This window comes from Melospiza melodia, chromosome 1, assembly GCF_035770615.1.
Source record: "Melospiza melodia melodia isolate bMelMel2 chromosome 1, bMelMel2.pri, whole genome shotgun sequence".
Taxonomy (NCBI): domain Eukaryota; kingdom Metazoa; phylum Chordata; class Aves; order Passeriformes; family Passerellidae; genus Melospiza; species Melospiza melodia.
The window spans coordinates 111,577,622-111,601,120 of record NC_086194.1 but is presented as its reverse complement, the minus strand read 5'-3'; the positions used below and the strand labels follow the sequence as shown (position 1 = coordinate 111,601,120).

General features: G+C 36.8%; 1 protein-coding gene across 5 annotated transcripts in view; it reads left to right on the top strand.

Moving 5' to 3' along the window:
- ANKS6 (ankyrin repeat and sterile alpha motif domain containing 6) overlaps positions 1-23,043 on the top strand; it is a 40,573-nt gene extending 17,530 nt beyond the window's left edge. The window contains exons 7-18 of one of the 5 annotated variants that reach the window (XR_010028804.1): positions 1,631-1,841; positions 2,302-2,351; positions 3,360-3,563; positions 5,314-5,479; positions 6,125-6,294; positions 9,847-10,033; positions 11,379-11,495; positions 13,409-13,476; positions 14,745-14,861; positions 15,769-15,865; positions 17,469-17,703; positions 21,222-23,043. Coding sequence is in view for 1 of the 5 variants with exons in the window: in XM_063164366.1 (XP_063020436.1) it covers positions 1,631-1,841; positions 2,302-2,351; positions 3,360-3,563; positions 5,314-5,479; positions 6,125-6,294; positions 9,844-10,033; positions 11,379-11,495; positions 13,409-13,476; positions 14,745-14,861; positions 15,769-15,865; positions 21,222-21,271 (1,440 nt within the window). In the remaining 4 variants the exon portion in view is untranslated. Of the gene's footprint in view, positions 1-1,630; positions 1,842-2,301; positions 2,352-3,359; positions 3,564-5,313; positions 5,480-6,124; positions 6,295-9,843; positions 10,034-11,378; positions 11,496-13,408; positions 13,477-14,744; positions 14,862-15,768; positions 15,866-17,265; positions 17,704-21,221 lie in introns of all 5 variants that reach the window. The other 4 variants (XR_010028802.1, XR_010028807.1, XR_010028808.1 and 1 more) reach the window with 4 other exon arrangements.
- Positions 23,044-23,499: the final 456 nt, after the last annotated feature.

The window sequence follows — 23,499 nt, the reverse complement described above, 5'->3', positions numbered from 1 at the left end:
TAAAAACTCCAAAGATCAGACCATCATACTGTGAACACCAGAAGACAAGGTGAACCTCTCCAGTGCCATTACTTTCTTGCCAGAGAGCAGTGATTTTTGTCTGGTACCGTAGTGGCTGTATTTACTCCATTTTGGGGTAGTTTGTGGTGTGAGTGTATGTTCAGGGAGCAGAAGCACTGTGGGTAGGAGTAACAGATGATGGGCAGTTAGAAGTGATCTTTCTTACAGAAAGCAAGGTAGCTTCAGTGACCAAAACCAAGAAGTGCAAGCACTCTCTTTTGTAAGCTCATTGTAGTCTATGGTAAAGCTAGATGAACTTCCAGTTCCTTTGGAAGGTGAATAAATGCTGAACTGTGGGTTTTATTGCTTTCTCAGAGCTATTTGTCTCTCTTGCCTTTTTTCGTCAGATCTTTGTTGCTGAAAGTAATGGAAATCTTTATTAGTTGTGACACCAAAGAGATACAGAGGTCTGAGAACTCTATACATTACTAATGCTCTGTGCAGATCTAAAATGTTTTTATTGGTCTTCTGCTACAAGGATTAATAGGTAGAGGATAAGTATAAAAAAGTTGCAAAGACATGTATCAGTGAGTAGTTGAAAAATATTAAATGCCAAGAAGAGAGAAGAATATGTATTGTGAGAAAGGGTTGTTACCTGGATTTGCTATCACTTAAAGCTACCCTGATGAGGTGTTGTTATTTTAACATTAGTTTTTTAAAAAAGTGTTCCAGAAAGAGAAGGAGAAACTTAATAAATAATCAGAAGGTACTTACAATCTGATTTACCTAGAAGCTACATAATTTTTTGTGCAAAAGGCATAGGTTTTGTATAGTCTAGAGAAATATCTTACTGAAGACTTGAAGCAACTTGCACTGTCTGCCTGTAAAAATGTGCAGGTCTGTGAATATTTGAATAAATTTTACTTTGAGCAAAGTCTTTTTGCATAACAGTTTCCACATATGTGATATGTGTATGGATGGAGGTTATAGGTACATAGTCCTAAGGTTTGTGTTGTTTTCACAGCTGCTGTTTCCTTGCCTTGCTCTTTTTCAGTTTATAGTCTTCCCAGTCTGGTTAAATTATCTATATAGAAGCACTGTATGGATGTGGACCTTTAGTTTGACAGAAATATTATCAGAACTCTTACAGTTTGCCACTGGTTTTGAAAATCTTGGCAAGAAGCTTTGATGCAGATTACATAACCTCATATGCACACCTACAAAAAGCATAAAATAGAGATGCCACTCATTGATTCCAGAGAGAGTAAAAATCTATGGTGAAATTGGAAGTTAATGGGAAAATTAAATATTTTCTATGTAGCTGCAAAAATTCCCTATTCAAATTGCCCTAATACTTCTATCTACTTTGGCCTTCCAGGTACTGTGGAAACACATTTTAAAATATTTTCCATGTGAAAAATAAGGGAAGAGATAATTATTACGCATGCAAATTACGCTGAAGGATTCTGTTGGTAACTGCAAACCACTTTAGCATTGCTTTTTACCTTTTTTCAAAAACTCCTTGGTGAAATTATCGCTTCTCTAATGATTGCTTAATTATACATCTGTTTTCCTCTTTTATTTTTCCTTTTAGTTGGAATTAAATTGTTGTGTCTTCTTTTCAATCTAGTCCTGGTGGAGCAGGATGTCCAATCGATTCCGCAAGCTGAAGTTGACTCAGACATTGCGCCATGGATTTCCTTCTAATCAGTTTGTGCCTTTTCCGGATGAGGCTGAACCATCATTAAATTCCACTATAAAAGTAGCCTCACAGAGTGATACAGACATCTCTGGAAACCTTGATGCTGCTCCAGCTTGGAACACAAATAACAAATCTAGTGGTAAAGGCAGAGTTGTATTGTGGGAAATGAATTCTTGTGGGGTGGTTGGGATGATATTATTTCTGATTTATTGGTTTAGTTCTGCTTTAGCTTAATATAAGTGAAAAAACGTAATGTATTTGTAGTCTGTAGAAAGAGAGATGTTTGTACTTGTTGTTGATCGTGCTGAGTGCTGTAGCATTTAAGCAGAAAATACTAATAGAACCATGTTACTGTTTTTTAGTAAACGCCATTAAATTAAGACCAGTCACTGAAAAGTGTTAATATCTTCCATAAAAATTCCCCACTGTCTGAATGCAAAGTAAGACTTGGCTTAACTTTAGCTGAGGTGCATGGGAGTGTCACTCATACTGTGTGCGTATTGAGGGTAAAGCTGTTGGTTGTTTAAAAGCAATGAGCTAACCTTAGAAACAGAAGTAGAAACATGTAAAAAACAAAACATAATTTATGTATTTTTCAGGTGCAAACACCGTGAAAGGAGAAAAGGACGATGAATTATTGAAAACTATGGTATGTTGCAGTGTTTTTGGTGTTTCAGCCTAATTCAGAGGGTCATGTAGCTCCCATAATTTTTGCAGTTTTTTGCCTCCTGTCCAAGTCACTTCTAGAAAAAGAGCTTGTTTGTAGTCACTAGACATGAACTGATAGGCTTTGATATCCCAGTAGTTCTTAGACTAGAAAGTACTAAAAGTAGTGTGATATGGAAGCTGTACAGACTTCTTTCAAGAGTTATCCATACCTTTGTTTGATCAGCAATGAAATAGTAAAATAAATGGAACAGCTGCTTAGTTCCTGACAACTATTATGAAGTGAGGAAAACATGGATGGAACATGGTACAATGGAAATCACTAGTAGACACAACCATGAAATATCTAGTTTGGGAGGTGTATTTGTGTTATTCTGTTTCTTCTTTTGTTATGCTATAGCTTTATATTCCCCTGCAGCTTTCTCCCTGGTGATGTCATTAAATTTGGATGGTTATTATCTTTATGTTCTTTCAAAAGAAGTTTGAGTTCTTTTGTAAGAACTTTTGATATGACTGACTGACAGAACTCCAGGGAGCAAAATCAGCTGAGGTGTTTTTGTCTCTTTCTGCAGTACACATACAGCAGGAACATGCAGTTGCTCACTGTTTCCAGTCATCCAGTCTGGGAATACAGAGAGGTCTGCATTGTTGTTTCTTTGGAAATTCATTGTTATTCTTGTGAAAGTCAACTTGAGCAATATTTAGCCCGGTAATGGAAGAGACAGTTTTCTGCCGCTTAATGAGCTATACTCATTGCATCAAATGAATAAGCATAATATTGAGGGTTACCACAGTGTTCATTGGTTTCTCTCTTGTTATTATGTCTTGTGCTTCTCCTCAAATAGTACTTTTGTGTCTCATTTCTGTTCTTTTCAAATGTGTTTTCATCTTTTTGCTTAACTTAGTATTTTGAAACCACATCACCAGGTCCCAGTAAACTTTCTTAAGAAGTGACTCTTTCCCCAACCTTTTCTTTGTTCCCCTTTCTCAGCTGAGGAGCAGTGCTCCATTTACCAGGCTGCCCAGTGATAAGCTGAAAGCAGTGATACCACCTTTCTTACCACCCTCAAGCTTTGAGCTTTGGAATTCTGACCGAACCCGACTCAGCAAGGATGGCAAAGCTGAACAGATGAGAACTGCCTGGCCACAGAGAGCAGTCAAGCACGATTTTAACAGCAGTGGAAACTCTGATATAGTAAGCAAACTAAATGTGTATGAAAATACTGTGCTATGCCCTTGCCCCATTGTCTGGTGAGCCATTCTGTTTCTGATTAGAAATTTCTTTTAACCCACTGTTTCAGCAATGGCTTGTCCATTTAAGCAGTGCTGCTTAGGAAGAATGCACATCTGTATGTAAGGAGCATAATGAAACAAAAGTTCTGTATGAAGTGAAACAACATTTTTTTAAATTTGGTTTGGTTTTGGGGGATTATTGATTTTGTTTGGTTTTTTGTTTGGTTTGGTTTTTTTGGGGTTTTTGGGGTTTTTTTGCTGTTAACCAGAACCACCAACAGTGTGGTAGAAACTGCTCTGATTTGAAAAAAAGACCAGGGACAGTGGAAAAGAATGAAAATTGCTCAATTTTTAGTAACTGAGCAGGAAGGAAGAAATATCAGTAAGACCAATATACAGACATAATATGCTGAAAATTAGCAATAGATAAAATTGTAGCAAGTAGTGATCAAGTGGACTCGAAGGCACACAGCTTTAAATTGGAAAAAGTCTTGATTATTTATGTTTTTTTAATAGAAGGAGCTTTCCTGATTCTACAATGCTTTCAGTCAAAAGGCAAGCCAAGAGTAAACTAGGTGGTTTGTCTTGAGCTAGGAAATTAAACAACTTTGACAGCCTTCTCTTTCATAGTTGGAGGATTTAAAGGAGAAGTGCTAACTCCCCTAAATGTAGACTGTAATAACTACATGTAGAGAAGACCAGTCCAGAATTGTGTTTCAATGTCAGTTCTAGACATGGGACAGTGAAGACATTTAGGAGGAATTTTTTTTCTCTTTCCTTTTTTTATGTGGATGCTGGCTTAATACCAGTAGAGGTGATTTAGGAGGAATAAGGCAGAATAAGGAAAGTGACATAACAGGAAGGTATGTGTTTATCATCCCAAAAAAGATGATTGTAGTAACATAGCTGGAAAATTGACATGTGTATAAAGTGAGGGGTAGGGAAGGACTAGCCATAAGTCCTTCTGTGGGGAATGAAGGATCTTGCTGAAGGTGTAGGAAGGAGGGAAACAGTAAGTCGGAGATGGAAGAAGTGATTTGAGCAACAGAGTAAGAAATATTAAAAACCTGAGCTGCAAAAGCTCATATGTCAAGCAGCTGGCAGTGGCCAGTGGTGTAAAAGCAAAAGAAAAGTGGCTGAGGATTTGGGTAGTGTATAGCTGGATCAGTAGTGCCTCACTTAATAAAACTCAATAAAGTGGTGCAGCTGGCTGTTTAGATTGCAGGGAATATAGAAATACAACTGGTGGAGAGCAAGTTTATATCACTTCTTGCAGCTTAGTTTGTAAGAAACAAATATGTGATGGATGGGAAGGTGGTAGCTGTTTTGTAAGGTGAGAGAGACAAAGCCAGGATTCTGCAGGAAAGAAATTTCACATGTGATAATTTTTTTGCTTCCCTACTCCTCATAATACTGTGTATATCATATCTGAGGTGCATCATATATGCTCATTTTCGTTGGTCAAAGATTAAGAAGAATTAATGGCTTAATGTGTTGTAATTTATTTCATTGAATAAATGTATTCAGTATATATATATTTATATAGGTATATATTCAGTATATATGTATATGTAGAATAAGATTCTTTCTGATATCCCCTTTGTTCTTCAGTGCAAGTTTCAGAACTTGGGATAAAGAAAATAGCAGTTGAAGTTTGCTCTCTATTTTTCTCAATCAAGAAAGAACAAATTATTTTTCATTTTGTTTTCCAGACATCTGTTAGCAAAGGTACTAGACCAGTTAAATTGCCAGCATTTGCAAGAAGGCCAGCATCTCCTTCAAATTCCAATAACTTCAACCATTCTCCCCATTCTTCTGGTGGATCTAATAACATTGCAGGAATTAACAGGCATGGAGGAGAACTGCATAACAGATCAGGTACCATTTTGAATAAGAAAGTAATTTGTATCTGATTCAGTTAAAAAGTTAGTGTTTGTGATGATGGTAGAAGATAGTAAACTTTTTCTGAGTGCTCCTACCGTTGTAGAAGCAAAGCTTCTGTAAATTTAGAGAACTCGGGATTGGACTTCAAACACTTACATAAGGGAAGAACAGCCTTACATCTGCTACAGAGCTCTCAGTGGTCAGCCCATCTCATGCAGATTTTACTGGATTCACCCATGGTGGGTCAGGCTCATTGCACCATGCATGTCATAGCAGCAGGCATAGGAGCCAGCTCTTACTTTCTGTTTGAAATAAAAGCTAGTTTTCAATTAAAACCAAAGCTGCATGCATTGTACCTTGTAGTTGTTGAAGACAATGTGGTGAAGTGACTTATGAACACTATGTCCAAAGGTATGAAAGTCAGCTCTGTGTGTGTATAGACAGGGCTGGCTTCCCTCTTCTGCTACTGATCTCTGTTCTTTATTCTGCTGTAGAAATCTGAACCTTGCAATTGTCTTATGATTTATCCAGACAGTTTTTAAATGAAAGTGAATGTTTGAGAGTTAACAAAAGTATGGTTTCCTTTACATTTCAAAAGTATGGTTTCCTTTACTGGGTTTATTTTATTTTTTGTTCTAGGTGGCAGTGCAGATAATGTTTTGTCTCAGATTGCAGCCCAAAGAAGAAAAGCAGCAGGCTTACCTGAACAGAAACCCAGCCAACAGCACAGTCCAGTCCAGTCAACTCCTTCATCTACTGTGTCGGATTTGCAGTGTGCTCAGGTTGTTGGCAATGGAAATGTTGTAAAGGTAATGGGAAATGTAAAATTTTGCACTCCAAATAAGTCATATCTCATTCATGGGTGGCTGGTGCACAACACTGTACAGCCAAAAAAGAATGAACACTTGGTATGTTAGTGGAAGCTTTTCAACTCCACAAACCTTATTTTTATAAACAGAAGATGAAACCTAATAATAAAACATGATTTTACTTTATTATTAATTTCACTTTGTTTTAAGAAAAAGTAAATGCAATGCTTGATTTTTGGGTAGATCTGCACTATTACAGTTTCTCATTATTTCTTTCTATGGACCAGAAATAATGTTTTATGTTAGTTATTCCTGGATTTTACCCTGAAGTGGTATAGTTGGTTTCTCCAGCTAGTTTCCCTTCAAAGGCTCAACCTGAATGCAGAGTATGACATAATTTGTACCAGGATATGGTGACCACAACAATATACTCATAACCAGTCTGCTCCACTGGTGTTATTTTTAAACAGTAGGTCATCACCTAAGTCAGGTTTTGTTCCTGAGGCCATGCTGTCTGTGCTGACTTACCTGTCAATTCCCAGGAATAGCTTTGCCCTCATTTTCGTGCACGTACTTTGAAGTTCTTAACTGCTTTGTACACTTTTGGCGGTTAAGATTTTAAATCTTCAAGATCTGCAGAGACACAAACTGGAAAGCAGCATCATAACAGAAGATGTGACATACTATTGAGAAATTGATGGGTTTATTTACATAGAGAAACATTGCATTTCAGAGAGCAAGAGAAAGAAAACACAAAATTTGGAGTTTATGTTCTAAATGCCTGATATTCTGGAAATGTTAGAATACGTGAGCAAGAGCAAAATTTCTCCAACTTTTGCTTATGTAATCTCCAAGCAGCTCATTTTGTTTTGCTTTGTTTGCATCTTTCAGTGAGATTCTTCAAATTTTACCTGAGGAAACAAAAATTACCAGAGTATAAAATTAATACTTTTGCAGTCTTATTCTGTATTGTCTTATATGGCAACAGTACACAATATTTATATTTAATCAGTACATAAAAATGACAAATGAAATTGCAAAATTGTTCAGAAATTACATGGAAATTTCTGGAGGACAAAAATCAGAAAAAGGTGCAACTACCAATGCTGAAACAGTTTCCATGAATAGTGAACAGTCACCTTGTCTCTGATATGTCCATCCTGATTCTGGAGGGGCTAATGGTTGCTTTTCAAAGATGAAATTGGGAGCTAAAATTTCTAACTCAGCTGGACCACCATAGTCTGAGGATTTATACTAATTCTTTGGCATATGGTAATCTGTCCTCCCTTTCTATCCTGTGTAACTGCTCCCTGAGTTATAAATGATCCATCTCTTTCTCCTGTAGACAAAACCCCTTTATCATCCTCTTCTCTCAATAAAGTCTTGTCTGCAGAGCAACTACCAAATGCTTTTTCTTTCCGAGGTGGTCTGGCCAGTATGTTTTAATTAAACTCTCAGCATGTCCCCTCAGCTTGTTTTTAACTTGTAAGTAATTTCAGAAGAGTTCCTTGTGTGCCCCCCAAAAGTCTCATTTTTCTCCAGTTATATTAATCATCCCACCAAGAGATAATACCTGTGCCAGTGAGCTTTGGACTGCAGATCCTGTGACCTTTTGTTGCAACAATGCTGCCACTAAGAAGTTTATCTACTGTTTCCACTCACAGTGGGATACATTAGGGGATAAAGGAGTAGTGAAGTGCAATGTGCTGCAGATCATCTTCTGGAAAGGCTGTTCTTTGTACTGTTGAAAAGATTTTTAAACAACATTTATGCCACTGTTTTGGAAAGACAACAGCTTTTTCAGTGCGCTTGGTTTAGATGTCTGGACAAGTTTCCTTCTATCCACCAGTAACAAAACATGTCATAGTGTGGATCTCACTATAGATATTAATGTATGACACAACTGAGGTGATTTTTGGAGATTCCTGGTGGGATAACACAATCAAATATGGATCCACCCTGGCTGAAAAGGCTAGCAGTGTGTTATTGTAATCAGCAATGTAAATGGTGGAAATTTAATGTCTGTATCCATTGAGGAATGGCTTGTGTTGTCTCATTAGGTTCATGCTGTCTAAACTTGGAAATAGCTGATCTAAAAATGCAGTGATATTACACTGATCAATTTTGCAAAACTTACCCATGAGGGGTGAGATGGTGCAAGCTTTAAAGAAAAGAAAAGAAAAAAATGAATAACATTTTACAGGATGATGTAATTTAAATAAATGCAGACAATGTGCTAGGGAGGGATGACCATTCTGCAACACAAATGACCAATAACAATTTAGATGGAAATTTGGGACAAAGTTAAAATGAGTTCATGATGCTTTTCAAGTAGCTCTCAAGTTTGTATCATATTACATCTAGTCAATTCAGTGCAGGGCTAAGGAAGTATTACATTCTGACATAGGATAGAGTAATCGAAGAACGTTACCACTCAAATGAGTTTTATCTTTAAATCTGCATCTTTTTCATTAACTAGAAATGTTCCATTTATGCCACAGCACAGAAGCAAAATTGTAAAGACAGGGACCACAGTCATTCTCATTTCTTGAATTGTTACCTAGATCAATTTTTTTATCAGTTTGTTGCAGTAGCCTGGGTGACAAAAGGTATTTAAACTCTGAATTCAGTAATCCAGTAAAAAAATCACCTTCTTTTTCGGTTATACAGTGCAGACATCAAAATGTATTTGTAGATCAAAGAATTTAGGGAATGAGGTGCAGTGATGGTTTTTGGAAAAGTCTGTTGATATGTGTACAAATATATATGTTCTACTACCCATTTTAACGCATGTATTTTCCTGTTTTCCATGGCTACAAATGTATCAAATATTTGCTAAATTGTTAATAAATCACTTGACTCCTGTTAGGTAATAATAAATTTGAAGGTTGGCTGGAAATTTCCATTCCAGTGCAGCAAGGGGCTTAATGCACCCAAAATTTAGTTTGTGCTTGCTACAAGTTTCTGGTTAATTCAGCATGAAGTACTACTTTAAATTAGCATCTCATATGTTTTGAAAATCTTTAATTGAGTCTTAAATCTATGAATGAAAATCCCTATTTTCAAGTCAAAGTAATTTACTTTATTTCTGTTATTAAACTGTTTTTATTTCTAATGCCAGTTTTACTTCTGCTTCTGCACATTCCAAGGGAGGTGGGGATGTGAGTGAGAGACTGTGTGGTGCATAGGTGCCACCTATACTTAAACCAAGATAGTCCTTCTAGAGAACGAAAAATTGTAGTGCTTGTGAACAGTATTTGTTCACAAGAAATAATTTTCCTATTACAAAATTACAGCATTAATAAATGTATTTTCTTTATAATTTTGAGGAGAGAGACTTTAATCTTGGATAAAATCACTATCGCTTCTATTATTTTAATATAGAAAGCAGAAACTTTCTATACTAAGAAAGGTCAAGCAGAATCTTCTAGTTGTGACTACGTGCTCTCAGAAATGATACACAACTTAAGTAATGTTGAAGCATCATGTAAAGGTAAACTTTCATGTGATTATTCTTTAACTCAAATGATTGTGTATCATTAACTGCAGCAGAAACTGGAAATGAACAAAAGACCTCCATCTGGGACTTCATCTACATCTAAAAGCACATCACCAACTCTCACACCTTCTCCATCACCTTCCCCATCTCCAAAGGTCCAAAACACAGAGTCTTCTGTCTCTTCTTCTCACAGACACGCCAAGAGCAATGGCTCCAGCAGTGGTACTATTACAGAGGATGGTGAGTAGCTCACTGCATATTAATTCATTGAGAATACTGTGTGTTTAAGGTATAACTGTACTGGACTACTGTGTATCTGCATGAGAGTGAGGTCTCCCTTCTTTCTAGAAAATATGTTATGGTGTTTCGTATAGTGAGATTGATTCTCCTGCAGTAACTGCCTTTTTCTCTCCCAAAACCTGGGATTCTTTCCATTTTACAGAGAGACTGGTATCACCTCAAAGCTAGCATATAGGTGGCCACATTTTCCCCCTTCGTGGCTTAAGTCCTGTTTGCCACCCTTTGCTGAGGGTACAAAATGCACTTTCTCCACGCTAGATTTTTTTAAATTAGTAAATGAAGAGAATCATATCACTACAGAGATACATTTTTCATCCATAGCAAGTCATAGCTACATGAAGAACTGTAGTGCATTTATTTTTCTGAATTGTGAAAATAACCTTATTACAACCTCTTTTTAACTTAGAGTCCTAAGAAAGAATTATGATGTTACTACCTTTCCTGTAAGATTAGTATCTTTTAAATTAGACTTTTAGGTCTAGATTACAACATTTTAAAAGTCATTTACTGCATTGGAAACAGAGTATTAATAACTTTGTTTTCTCTTGTAAATATCTCAAAAAAAGTGAAGAAAATAACATGACTCAGAACCTTTTAAATAAGGAATGCAGGCACTTTGTACTGTTTTTGTTTTTTCTGAAATTGTCTCTATTGATTTTGGTTTATTTTCACTTACGCCAGCTTTGTCCATTAACACTAATTCCATTTGACACTGAAGACAGGTGATACTTGACTTTCTTTCTGTCCTCTTCTTATGGCTTAGCTGTAACATACTCTAGTGACTGCTGGAGCAAATCCTTTCATGTTTAGTGCCATTTTATAATGAGATCTTGATAACGTAAGTGTTGCTGATTTAGAGATGCATAAAAGCAAGAGAGCTCACTGTTGGATAATGAAGCAAATTCCCCAAGCCATCAGCTGCTCTCCTCTTACTCAGTGAAGCTCACTTTTGTGACCGTGCACTAATGCCAGGATACTGTGAATTCCCTTGTAGCAGAGGTTGTTTGTCAGAAACCCAAGTAGCTCTGGGTTCATTGTGTTTGTAAGCTTTTGTAGTTAAGTGCTCCTTTAATTCAAGGGCTTCTCTTACTGATGTTTGATTCAGCAGCAGCAGTACAAATGCTGATATGCCAAGCAGTAATGAGAAGAATAAGTACAGAAGGTCTGTAGTGTTAACTTTTCTTTCAAGTGAACTTAAATGAATACAAAAATTGATTTACATTGACTGTTACTGTGAAGGAACAGTAGGCAGCAGCATTCAGAGGTGTTCTTTGTTTCTTTTTAGGCAACCATTTGGTGGACCATCAACAACTTGGCCCTATTCTGAGAGCCAGTGATGTAGAGAATTATGAAAGACGAAACCATGTGAGAGTAAAAGAGGGCTCTGAAAACTTGGAAAAAGGTAATCTTACCTTCTACTATAGAACAGTATGAAAGGAGGTGCTAAATAGGAGTAACATGGCAAAAGCAGTAAGAGCTCCAAGAACCTTAGCTTGCTCCTGGCATGGAGGTAAGCAGACAAGGTAAGTGTAGAGCAAATAGAGTGGTGAAGCACAGGACAAACATGTTAAACAAGAGTTGTAAAACTGAGAGGTTTCAGGGTTTGTCCAGCCTTAAAGTAATAGTACAGGAACTGGAAGAGGGCTAGAGGAAGAGAAATCATGAAGGGCCTACTCTGAAGGCATTCTCTGTATGTGAAAGGTGTTTGGTGTTAATTGTTTATGACAATAAGACTGAACTCAGACACCCTGAAAGTTTCTTCCCATATCATGGCCTGCAGTTCTAATCACACCAGCAGGATGAAAAATGAGTAGGGTAACTAACAACCTATAAGAAAAAGCTATTAACAGTATACCTGAGGGTCATCCAATGAGAATTCTCTTTTCTTTCTCTAAGATGATATTTTTCATCAAACAATATAGAGAAGTTCCCATGATACATTTTTAAAACTGGTTGCGTTTTCCCATGGATTAATGTCAGGGTACTAAAGCTTATTGTCTGAGACCATGTCAACTTTTGCAAATCATGTTAGGCATACCAAGTCAGTTGAATTTAAAGTTAAAAAAACCCAACAAAATCCTAGCAGAAAATAAGACTTAACTAGAATTTTTCTCTTCAGTTGTCTGTGGACTCTCCGATGTAAAGAAGTCTTCCAAAATAGTACACAGAGGTGTGTTTATCTCAAGGTACTTGATGTCTTTTGAGAAGCTTAGAATATGAGATTCTCTTTCATGTTTCTAGTGATGATGAAAGAAAAGGGAAAGTCAAAAGACAAAGAAGTGAAAGAAGTGAAAGCAAAGTATATTTGGTAATGGACTAGTGGTGTCTTTAAAATGAAAGTTAGTTTATATGCAGAATATTAAATATAGTCTTGTTTTATAATGTAATAATTCATGATCTTCATTTGGACTCTTGACTACTTAGTACTTAAGGGTTAACTTAAGTACTAAGCACTTAAATACTTAACTGACCAATTAGGTACTCAAGGGGAAAAAACAGTTAGTTACTTGTGACTGCAAAGTAATAAAAAGAAAACTTTATGTAGTGTGTAATTAAGAAAGGTAATGTCAGGTTTTTCTGAAAGTGCACTTATGCTCTTTAGCTAATTACATTTTTTTAAAAGTGTAGGAAGAATCACTGTCGGGTCCTACAACATTTAATTTTCTTAAGCTTTTAAAGGAAAGACAGTATTCAGAGCTCTTAGCCTTGGAAGGTGGCCTTGTAAAACTTAAATTCTGTCCAGTTTTCATCTTAGCTGGAGTTCAGCTGTCATTGTTCAAGGTGCCTGGATGTTGGGCACATAGGAGAAGAGGGTTCAGAACGACCTGTGCTGTATCAGTGTTTTGAATGAGCAGGTGTGTGGTTGATTGCTTGCTCTACTCTTTGCTTTCCTGGATGATGACGTAGAAATATGACTTTCAGTTCCTTGCCTGTTTGAGGAGTTCTGCTGTCTAACCTGCACAATCTGGATCAGCCATCTGGGGCCAAGCACCTGCATTTTAGGCATTGAAGTGCCTTAGTTGCCCTTACTGGTTTGGTTTTGTAAGATCCTTTTAACGAGGTAGAAAGGGCAATACAATGGTGTTTGACCTAGCAAGGTAAGACTAGATGGAATTACAGTATATGTCATTAGGTGAGAACAGAGTAAGCCAGTGTTTCAGTTTCTGATGGAGAATAAATGGGGTTGTTTTTTTCTTGCCATAAATGACTATGGGAAATACAGGCTTTAATATGTATTTTCAGTTTGTAATGCTGAGGTCATTACAATATTTTCTAATCTATGGAGTTGACTTTTTTTTTTTCCTGTTATTACAGATGAGCTGACTGGCATCCTTAAAAAACTGTCACTTGAGAAATATCAGCCTATATTTGAGGAACAGGAGGTATGTCTTTTCTAAAAGATCTTTTACTGTTTTAATGAAAGTAGGGTATAAGACGTTGCATCAGATTTGTGATCCAGAATCAAGTTCTAAAACTAGTCCTGGTTGCAGAAAGAACTTTGAAACATGGACCAAGTGGTATTTGTGGCATTCTCCAGAATAATGCAAATAGCAGAGCTTTTTACACTTAACTTACAGCTTTTCTATACATAGAGGTTTTTTTCTCTCTGTTGTTACACTCTGCTTTTTGTGTATATGTCTGTATCCAACGTGGCTAAACAGTTCATAGGACATACCGTATCATCCCTGGAATCAGAGCTGAAACCTCATTTTCAGAAGGAGAGCAGCGGGTTGTGAGTCACTGAGATGGCTGCTTTATCTTCTTTATCCACTGTGCATAAGCAATAGTGAATTAAAGTGGGGAGCGTAGGCATCATGATAGAGAAGAGCTGTGACATTGACTTGCTGAAGGATGCAATGACAGGAAATGTTGCTGAAAATAAGTAAAATTAATTCATTCCGATGTTTAAGGCAGGATCAGATGTGAGCAAATACTGTGTGTTTGTTTGATCAAAGAAAAGGGTAGTGAAGGGACATGCCATAAGCTGACATTGCTACAGAGTTCAAAATTCAGCACAGGCCCAGATGATTTAGCTTCATCACAATAGATTGGGATATTATTGTTCCTCTACATGATAGGCAATGGAGCATTGTGTAGAAATTAATATACTTAGTGTGGGAAGGTTGTATCAATGTGAAAAGTTTCAGATTTTTGTTCTTATCACAACCCTATGGATATGTTGTAATAATAAAAACTGTTACCTAGGTTTTTCTCAGGAGACACTGGAAAAGTAAACACAATATTCTGAAGTTCCAGAAATACTTAGGGGGAAAGGATGAAGAAAAGAGAGAAACCTTAGGTTTATTCAAGTAGCTGCCACTGTAGGCAGAGGAATTTCTGTGGAGACTATATATTCTGTATTAACAGAACTTGATGGGCAAAAAAACCTAAAAATCCATTAATATTTTAGGTGTACTATCGTGGTTAGTTGAATGATTAACAGCACATTAGAAGCCTTCCAATAAAGTGGTAAAGTGTGTACCATTTGGTGCTGGTAATTCATTTAAAATTCTTTTTGCACAATATTTACATTAAATCTATGCAATTAAAAAAACCCAACATACCACTTTTAACCTGTAGTAATGAATCTTCATATAGATAAATTTGTCTAACCTTTTTTCTTTAATTTCTTTTTTTTTTTAATATGCAGGTGGATATGGAAGCTTTCCTCACACTTACTGATGGTGATTTGAAAGAGTTGGGTATTAAAACAGATGGATCAAGGCAGCAAATTTTGGCAGCTATTTCTGAACTGAATGCAGGAAAGGTACATTTTAAAGTACTGTACTTAGTATTTCAAAGTTTTTTATAAAATTACCTTTTGAAATTCAGTTACAGGTGTTAGTTATAAAAGGTAAAATAATTTTTCCAAACGTAGTGTTTCGTGTATTTGACTAGTAAAAAGTCTTCCTTTGTGGTATTTCCTGTTCTCTTTCAATAACTCTTTCCTAGTCCAGTGAACAAGCTACTTGTAAACAAGAGCAATTTTGCAGTTTCTGAATATTGATTTCAGCAGTGCAAAAAAGAATTGTCTGGCTGCAGTAGTGCAGCTAGAGAATGCAATATAAGACGAAGGGTGTCCTTTGGTCAACATAAAAGGTTTTGATTCCTCCATGATTATGTGAATAGCTTTTCTCTCATTTCATACACTTTTATTGCCTTGGAATTTTATGTTGACACAAACTAATCTGCTAAGAATGGTGTACAGTAAACAGTGCTCTTGCCAGAGGGATTTTATACTTGAACATGTCGTTGATTAGGCTTGCTGATGCTTCTCAGCAGCTTTCTTAGATTTGAGGTCCATTCCCTCTCTGATAGTGGAAGTTCAGACAAACAAAACACAAAGACAATTTCTCTACGTCAGTATCAATAGTAGTGATGAGGCTAAAAATTAGGGGAGGTGGATGATGTTTCATACTAATATATGCCATAAAGAATAGGAAGAAAATAATGGAAATGTTTCTATTGTTGTCTGGTAGTTTCAGAAGAAGATTACAAGTTTCTCTATATATGTCTGTAAGGTAAGGATTTGTTATTATTTCTGATAGTATATGGAACATAGACACACATATTTACACACTTGTAATTTATACATTTGTTGTGTACTCTTAGTAAATTCATCTTTTAAACAGAAATTTAAGAATACCTTCTTTTATTTTATTGTTCTTTTACAGGGTCGAGAGAGACAGATTTTACAAGAAACTATACACAACTTCCACTCTTCCTTTGAGAGTAGTGTTAGTAACACACGACCACCAGGTCATTCCCAATGTAAGTAGCACCTGAAATTAATGAAAAAATGTATTGCAGGTTGAATCACAGAATGACAGTATCAGTTAGGTTGGAAAACACCTCTGAGATCACAGTCCAACCTATGACCAAACACCACCATGCCAACCAGATCATGGGACTGAATGCCAAGTCCAGTCTTTCCTTAAACACCTGCAGGGATGGTGACTCCATCATCTCCCTGGGCAGCCCATTCCAATGTCTAATCACTCATTTATTGAAAGAAATCTTCCTAATGTCCAAATGTGTGGATATTTTATTTAGTACTGGCTGGAAGACAGAATGTGACAAACAAGACAGCTACTTTCCTGGCTAATGATGTGTGTCTCTTGCTGAGACTGTAGAGAAGATTTCAGTATAAAAAGTAGAGGTATCTGTAAGATGTTTATGCACCCTTCATTACTATCTGAAATAAGGATAAGATTTTTGTTGTGCATTACTAAACACAGAAATGGATGTAAGTATAGCAAACCAGAATATACAGTATGCTATCTATAGTATCTGTATGTATATATGTAGGATCAGTGGGAGGTGTTCCTGTATGATACATAATTAACTTTAGCATACTCTTTATAGGAGACACTTTAGTACGATCAGGTAGAATGAATATATTCAAGATTTACAGTTTAACATAATGATTTAGGCAGCTATGTTAATTATATATTGATGTATGTATGTATTTAGTTATTTTGCATAGGTGATATTTTTATATGATTATCTATAGTTGGTTTCTTTGGAATACATGTATTCCAAGCACCAGTGTTATGCTAGCCAAGCTAGAGAAACTGCCTTTTAAAATGTACTGTCTGTAACCAAAACATACAGGAAGGTGTTGCTGACCTGTAATAATTGAATACATTTCCTTCACTGCCAGATATAAAAACTGCAAATCTCTGTCCTGCCAGCCACCTGAAACAAAGGCAGATACTCATCTATTACTCCAGATTAAAGCATAGGGTGTAACCTATTCCCACATGCATTTCTGTATCCATGTTTTAGTAGAAACAACAAATGCCATTGAATAGCCTTGAGAAGTTCAACCATGTTGAAAGTGCTTCTTCTTCAATTGTTTATTTTGCTGCTTTCATCTACTCACAAAATAATTTCATTTGTTTAGGGGCTATGCTAAATAATTCAGGTATTGTATACTTTAGGAAACATTAATAATGAGCTAGTCCCGGTTGTTCCAATCTCAGTCAGCTGCATTTCACTAGATATGTGAAAGCAGGTGCTGGCTGTTGACCTACTAATGTCTTGGGGCAAACTGGGAATTGCTTGGGTAGTTAGTGAACGTGGGCCGCTTCCAGTGTTCTGTGTAGTCTGCTTGGCTGAAAGCCACAATCAGGTATCTCTGTGTGCATTGTGCAACTTTCCATTCTCAGCATAGTCAGCATGTGTGGGAACTTCTGGATGTCTCTTAGTAACATCCCAGAGCTGAAGACCTCTTCTGTAGGTATTACTAGGTGAGCAGAAGCTGTTTGGGATTTGATTACCTGATGCAAAGAACTGGAATTACTCAAGAAGCAAATAAGCATAGAGGTCTAATGTATCTCCAAGCAACTTGCTGACCTTAAGTGTCTTGAAGGCATCAAAGGACAAGAATGGTGGCTCAGAGCTGAGGAGAACTTCCTTTTGTAAGAATGGAGACAACAGTTGCTCCAGTTGAGCTTTTGACAAGAGGCTGCAAGAAGGCTGCCATAAGAGATCTGACTTTTGGGTTTTTGTGTATGAGAGCTCCATGATACAGATTTGGCTATGAAACAGAAGCACTAACAGAGAAGAGGAAGACAACATATAGCTAAAAGAAGTTTCTGCACCAGGTAAGCTGCTTTTTAATGTAAAAAGTAGCAGTGGAATCCTTATGCAGTCTCTGGAACTTGAAGTAATTTCCAGGAATGTGTAGTATTTTAGAACATAAGAGCAGCTGTACCAAGTCAGATCCAAGGTCCATACAATTGTGTTCAACTTTTTCATCCAGTCTCATCTGACACTGATTTGAAGAGCTACTTACTTTCATTTGCTGTGAACTTGCCATGTCCTGATTTCTTTTGCTTCATCATACTGGATCAGAAGATACAGTGAGCAGTTGTTTCCTCTTCACTGCCTCCATGCCACTGATGATTTTACAGATCACTATGATATCCTTCTTCATTCATGGTTTTTTCGAGGGAAAGGCTTATAGGCTGCTTTGTCATTCCCTGTACCATAGATTTTCTAACCTCTTTTCCTTTTCTGCTGTTATCTTTTCAGACCTGGGAGATACCAGCCTGGCATACAGTATTAAATATGTAGGCATATTATGGATTTACATGACAGACAGATGTTTGTTTTTCAGTTGTGTTCTCTGCTTTCCATTCTCTTGCTCTTTCCTAGTTATTTCTGGTACTTTGATGTGTTGGCTATCATTGAAGACTGAATTGGTATTAATTCAAATTATGTCTTACAACCCAGCTGATCCTACTGAGCTTGAGCTCACAACCTATAGTTTTATATAAACACACATACATCATCTTTTCTGTTTGCCTTACTTCATATTACTTATCTTTGTATTACTTTATCTTCAACAAATTTTGTCACTGTCTTATTGTTTAGGCACAGATGTCATATGAAGTCTTTTTGCCAGTCTTCTGTTTACCTTTCTTTTTACTTACATGCATAACTTAGGAAAGTTTTCCCCTTCACTCTCTGTGCCCTTTCAAAATCATATATTGAATATACTGTTCATATCCTGAATATCCTTATGCAGATTCCTATGAAATACTAGTGGTGAATCTCTCTACTATGGAAAAAATCATTATTTACTGCAAACTTCTGTCCTCTGCCTCCCTAAGAGTTTATTTATCTACACAAGAAATTTTATTTTTACGCTGTGGGTTCCTTAAGGGCTAACTTTGAACCTTGTGAAGTGTCTTGTCAAAATCCAAGCATCAAATGGACCTCTTTAATCTACAAGACTGTTGGCACCTTCAAGGAATTCTAGTAGGTTGGTGAGGCAAGACTTCAAAAATCCCTTCTTGATTGTTTCCAACAAAATTTCAGATTGTTACAGGTTTTACTGATCTGGTTGCTATTACTTTCCAGCTCACTGGTCTCTGTTTCCCTACATTTCCTGTTGAACCATTAAAAAGATTTGCATCACTGTTATCACATCTCAGTTATGTGACAATTTGAACAACAACCTGTGTTCTGTACGCAGCAGTTTAGCTGCTTCTCTAGGACATCTGGCTTAGAAATTTGATATTACTTGCTTTGTGTATTTGTTTCATATTCTTTTTTGCTAGTACTTCAGGTTAAGCTGTCTTGGACTCCCACATAAGAGTTTCTGAAATGGAATCCTTCCACCCCACCCCATGCCAGGGACACTAGGTTGGGCTGTGTGAATTCCTTGCTCCAGTCCTTGCCTGACCTGGATAAGGCAGAGGAGTGTAAATGATTCAGAGGTTACTGGACTCCCAAGCCATTAGGTTTGGAAGCACCATGAATTCTGAAGAGGCAAACAGTACTTGCTTGGGGAATGTTGCCTCCATCTCTTTTTTCAGTGGAAATTAGTTGGTCACTTTTAGAAAATACTGATAAAATTATTCATTCCAAGAGTGAAGGTTTTAGCGGGTTTTGACACTTTGCTGGTTTGACTACTATTGCGTCTTGGAAAATTGACAATGCACCCTGGCCATGATAAGAGAAACTACTAGGAACATACTGCTGCTTTATAGCCTAGTGAATGTGTCCAGCAAACACAGAATTACTGTTCTGCTTTGCCATTTAGAGCAGATAACCAGCCCACGGAGGCATGAGGGTCTGAGGCTCTGAGGAACAAAGTCCTTTGTCTGGATTCCAACTTCAGTGAAACAGCAAGTGGCAGCATGAAGTCCAGCTTTCTGAGAGAATGGGATTTAACAAATAATATTATCCCAGGAGGAGTTTCTGTTTGTGGTTTGAGGTGACCTTACAGGATTCTGGTAAAAAAAGAAAACTGGACTTTCTGAATGCCTAGTTGCCAGGACTAATTGTTTAGTTTATTTTTGGGAGCTGTGGTAAGATTCATGCTGCCATTAACTGAGTGCAATCAGGAGGTTGAACAGATCTGACAGTGGTGAGCAGGTTAATTGAAACAAATGACACCAAAGAAGACAGAGTTGCATTTCAACACAAACTTGCCAAATCGGAAATGAAAAGATGAAAAAAGGTCATGTGAAATCATATGAAAAAAAAAAAGGGGGGGTGGGGGGGGAGAAAAGCAACTGAAGTAATTTCCTCCAGAAGAGTAGACATAAAATCCTATGCGTTAGTTATTGTAGTTATAATAAATGTGTAAGGAAGCGTTACATGTTAAATCCTCTGATAAAAAATGGAAGCACTTCATGAAAGTTCCCTTTCCCATTTATGGCTTGCAACAGAATTTGCCATTTTTACAAAAATTACATGAAAAATGCGAGAGAGCATCCAAGGTTTATACTCAGAAGGACACAATCTTTTTCTGCTAGGATATTTCTTAGACTCATTATGAAAAATCCCATTAAGATTGGTTGGAGGTAAAGCTAACTACCAGTTAACTTAGTTTGCCTTTTAATGCCAAGTTTATTGGAATTTCTGAAAGAGAAAGATCAGCCTTGTCATTTAGTACAAGCATCCAGCTGCTCTCCCCCATCTAAACAACACTTCTGATAGGTGGGAAGAAAAGAGAAAATCCAAACATCTGGTAGAGGCAATGAGCAAAGGCAGGAGAATAAACTGAATATTCTCCAGACAAAAGTTTAAATGAAGAGTAGTTATGCCTATGATGAAGAAAGAATATGATGCCATGCAGTCTGTAGTTAGTGGAAATGCTCTTCCTCCAGTTTCTTTTCACATACTATAGTATGTTATATGTATCTATAGATATATATGTATCTGCAGATACAGAATTGTTTGTGTATTTGCTTTTCATTTTTGGATTCAGACTCAAAAATATCCAGTGGAAATTATCCAACAGAGGGAGAGATTGAAGAGAGAGAAGTAAAAATAGGAGCAAAATCAATACAGACTTGCATATAAAAATCATACAGGATTCAGATAATCGCTTACTGGAAAGGTGCACATTGAGAAAAGAGGGATACTCCAAACTTTGTGGCAGTAGGTGACTTTTTCACATGAGTTTGACTTTTTATACCTTCTCCTTGAAGGAGATGGCTTAAGATGAGCAAAACGAATTACAGGATCAAACTGTTAGATACTGGTATAAAACGTACATTGGCAAATGTGGGCCTGTTTCCAGTAGTAGTAGAGTTACTCTCTTGTTTACAGTTGTGAGTCTTGCTGATTACAGTTTTTCAGACTTCTTTTTTTTCCCCTCTTACAGCTCCTGGCTGCTCTTTAAAACCACAAGAAGCTGTTTCTTCTAAGAGGTAGCTACTGGAACAAAAGTGGTTTTTATTTTTTATGGTGAAGCTTGGCATCTGACTAAGTAAATCCATAAAAATGAAAATCTGAAAAGTTAGTCCTGACTGCACTGGCATAGGATTTTCTGCAGTAACGTGCTTAAAATACAAAACCCACAGAAAGGCAGAGAAAATACTAAAGAGATTGCCCATATAGTTCAGCCTCAGTGTTGAATTGTTCAAGGCATCAGTGGTCTGAATTTAAGAAGAGCAAAGTCAGAAGAGCAGGAAGAATGGGTGAACGTGCAAGAAGATGGATGTTTCATTAAACTCTTGCCCACAGATGAAGAACCCACAGGAGACCTACATGGGCACAAGTCAAGAGGAACCAAAAGCATGGAAGAAGGCAAGGACACCACAAATTGTGACCCCTGCTACATGGGGAAATACATAAGCTGAATATGCCTCTTTTGATTGGATACAGATAAAGTAGTCTAGATTGAAAATGTAATGATTTCATGGGAAGAAATAAAAAGGAGAAGTAATGCTGCATTCTTCAATAACCAAAATATATTTTATCTATTCAATATTATGAGGTTAGAACAGCAGTAAAAATAAAAACAAAATACCTATTTGTAAAAACAGCACTTTATTTGAGTAAATGCATTATCTGTCACCAATATTTAAAAAGAAAGAATGTTAAAATATTTTATATTGATGACTAATTTTTTGAGAATAAAACCATTTACATGATATTGGCTGGGGTTTTTTGAGTAGTAACACTAGCATATCCTTAAAGATACATTTTTATAATTTGATTTTGTAGCAGTTTTGAAATGAAAGTTACAATAATTACAAGTAGAAATAATTTTCTGCTTAGTAAATATCATTTTTGTTAAGCAGTTAAAATGCAAATCATCAGGAATTAAAATAAAATTCATCAGAAGCCTCTGACACTATATTTATCTTTCTGAAGACTCAAGTACTGCAGGTAAGGGCAAGAAGATCTCGGAGCTCCAATTACCTGAGTGCTCTCAGTATATAACTAAAGATTTTACATTTCTCCATGATCTTGAGAGCTCATGGCTTCTTTTTCTGCCCTTGAGAGGAGGTAAGTTTGAGACAGAGTCCTGTATTGTGTGACTGTGTGTCAGGGCTGGCACGGGCAGCTCTTTAAACTCCGCTGTAGGCAGCGGAGGTTTGGTGGGTACCATCACCAGGGCCTCAAACACCAGTATCTCACTGGGCTGGACCAGAAGTTTGATTCAGTTGTTCAGACCTCCACTGGCATTTGCCAGGCCCTAAGGCATCCAAAGCACCCAGAAGGGATGCCAGACATGACACTATATGAGGGTTATGATCAGGTTATTCATTGCAGCCACTTGGACAAAGAGACCATTCAGAGATGGGGACTGTAATTTCATTGACTTGTCCTGATTTGTCACAGACTTTCAAAGGTGAAAGCTTTTTTTTAAATTCCTGTTTACTGTTCATTTTCTGTGTCCTCCTTTTCAGTTTTAATGAAAATCTTTGTTAGCAAACTTTGCTTACCTCATAATGAAAAGTGATACCTTCTGGGTTTTACCAAAGAAGAAAATCCTACAAAAACAGTTCTTGTTATGATTCAGTCTAGTGTTACAGGCTTGACCAATCTGGAGTTATTAACCTAAGATTTTGCTGAGGAGTACTGTTATTTTACAAGAAGGTTTTATAAGTTTCTTTCAATGTAATTTTCTTTTTCTGTACTTTGAGCATTAATGAAGATCTGATTTTAAATAAAGATACTTTGTTATCTGGAAATTATTCAATCAGTCATCTATCGTATTTCTCATGCTTCAGCAAATGCCTTAGAAGCCAGGTACCTACTCAAGGGAATATCTTTGGTTTCCAGAGTGAAGGGGAACATAAGAGTTCATGCAAAGAGATTTCTTTAATACTGAGATCAGCTTAATTTACAATTGCTTGGCTTGTCTGATTCTGACACTAATAGCCTCAAACTTGCCACTTTATTTTATTTCAAAGCCCTCTTGGCAGTACAAGGGTACATTTAGTGGGAACAGGCTTTGTCCATTAAAACTGAAACTTCTTGTGCTATATTTAAAGCTCATTTGGAACACTTAATTTCAAGTCTCTCAGAAGTTTGTATTATTGAAATAAACTGTTAATGCAATGTCCTCCTTAAAGTGTCACAGCAAGGAATTGTTTCAAAGCAATTTTTGCCACTTGTCATTCACAGCATTCCAGTGTGCATTAAAACTT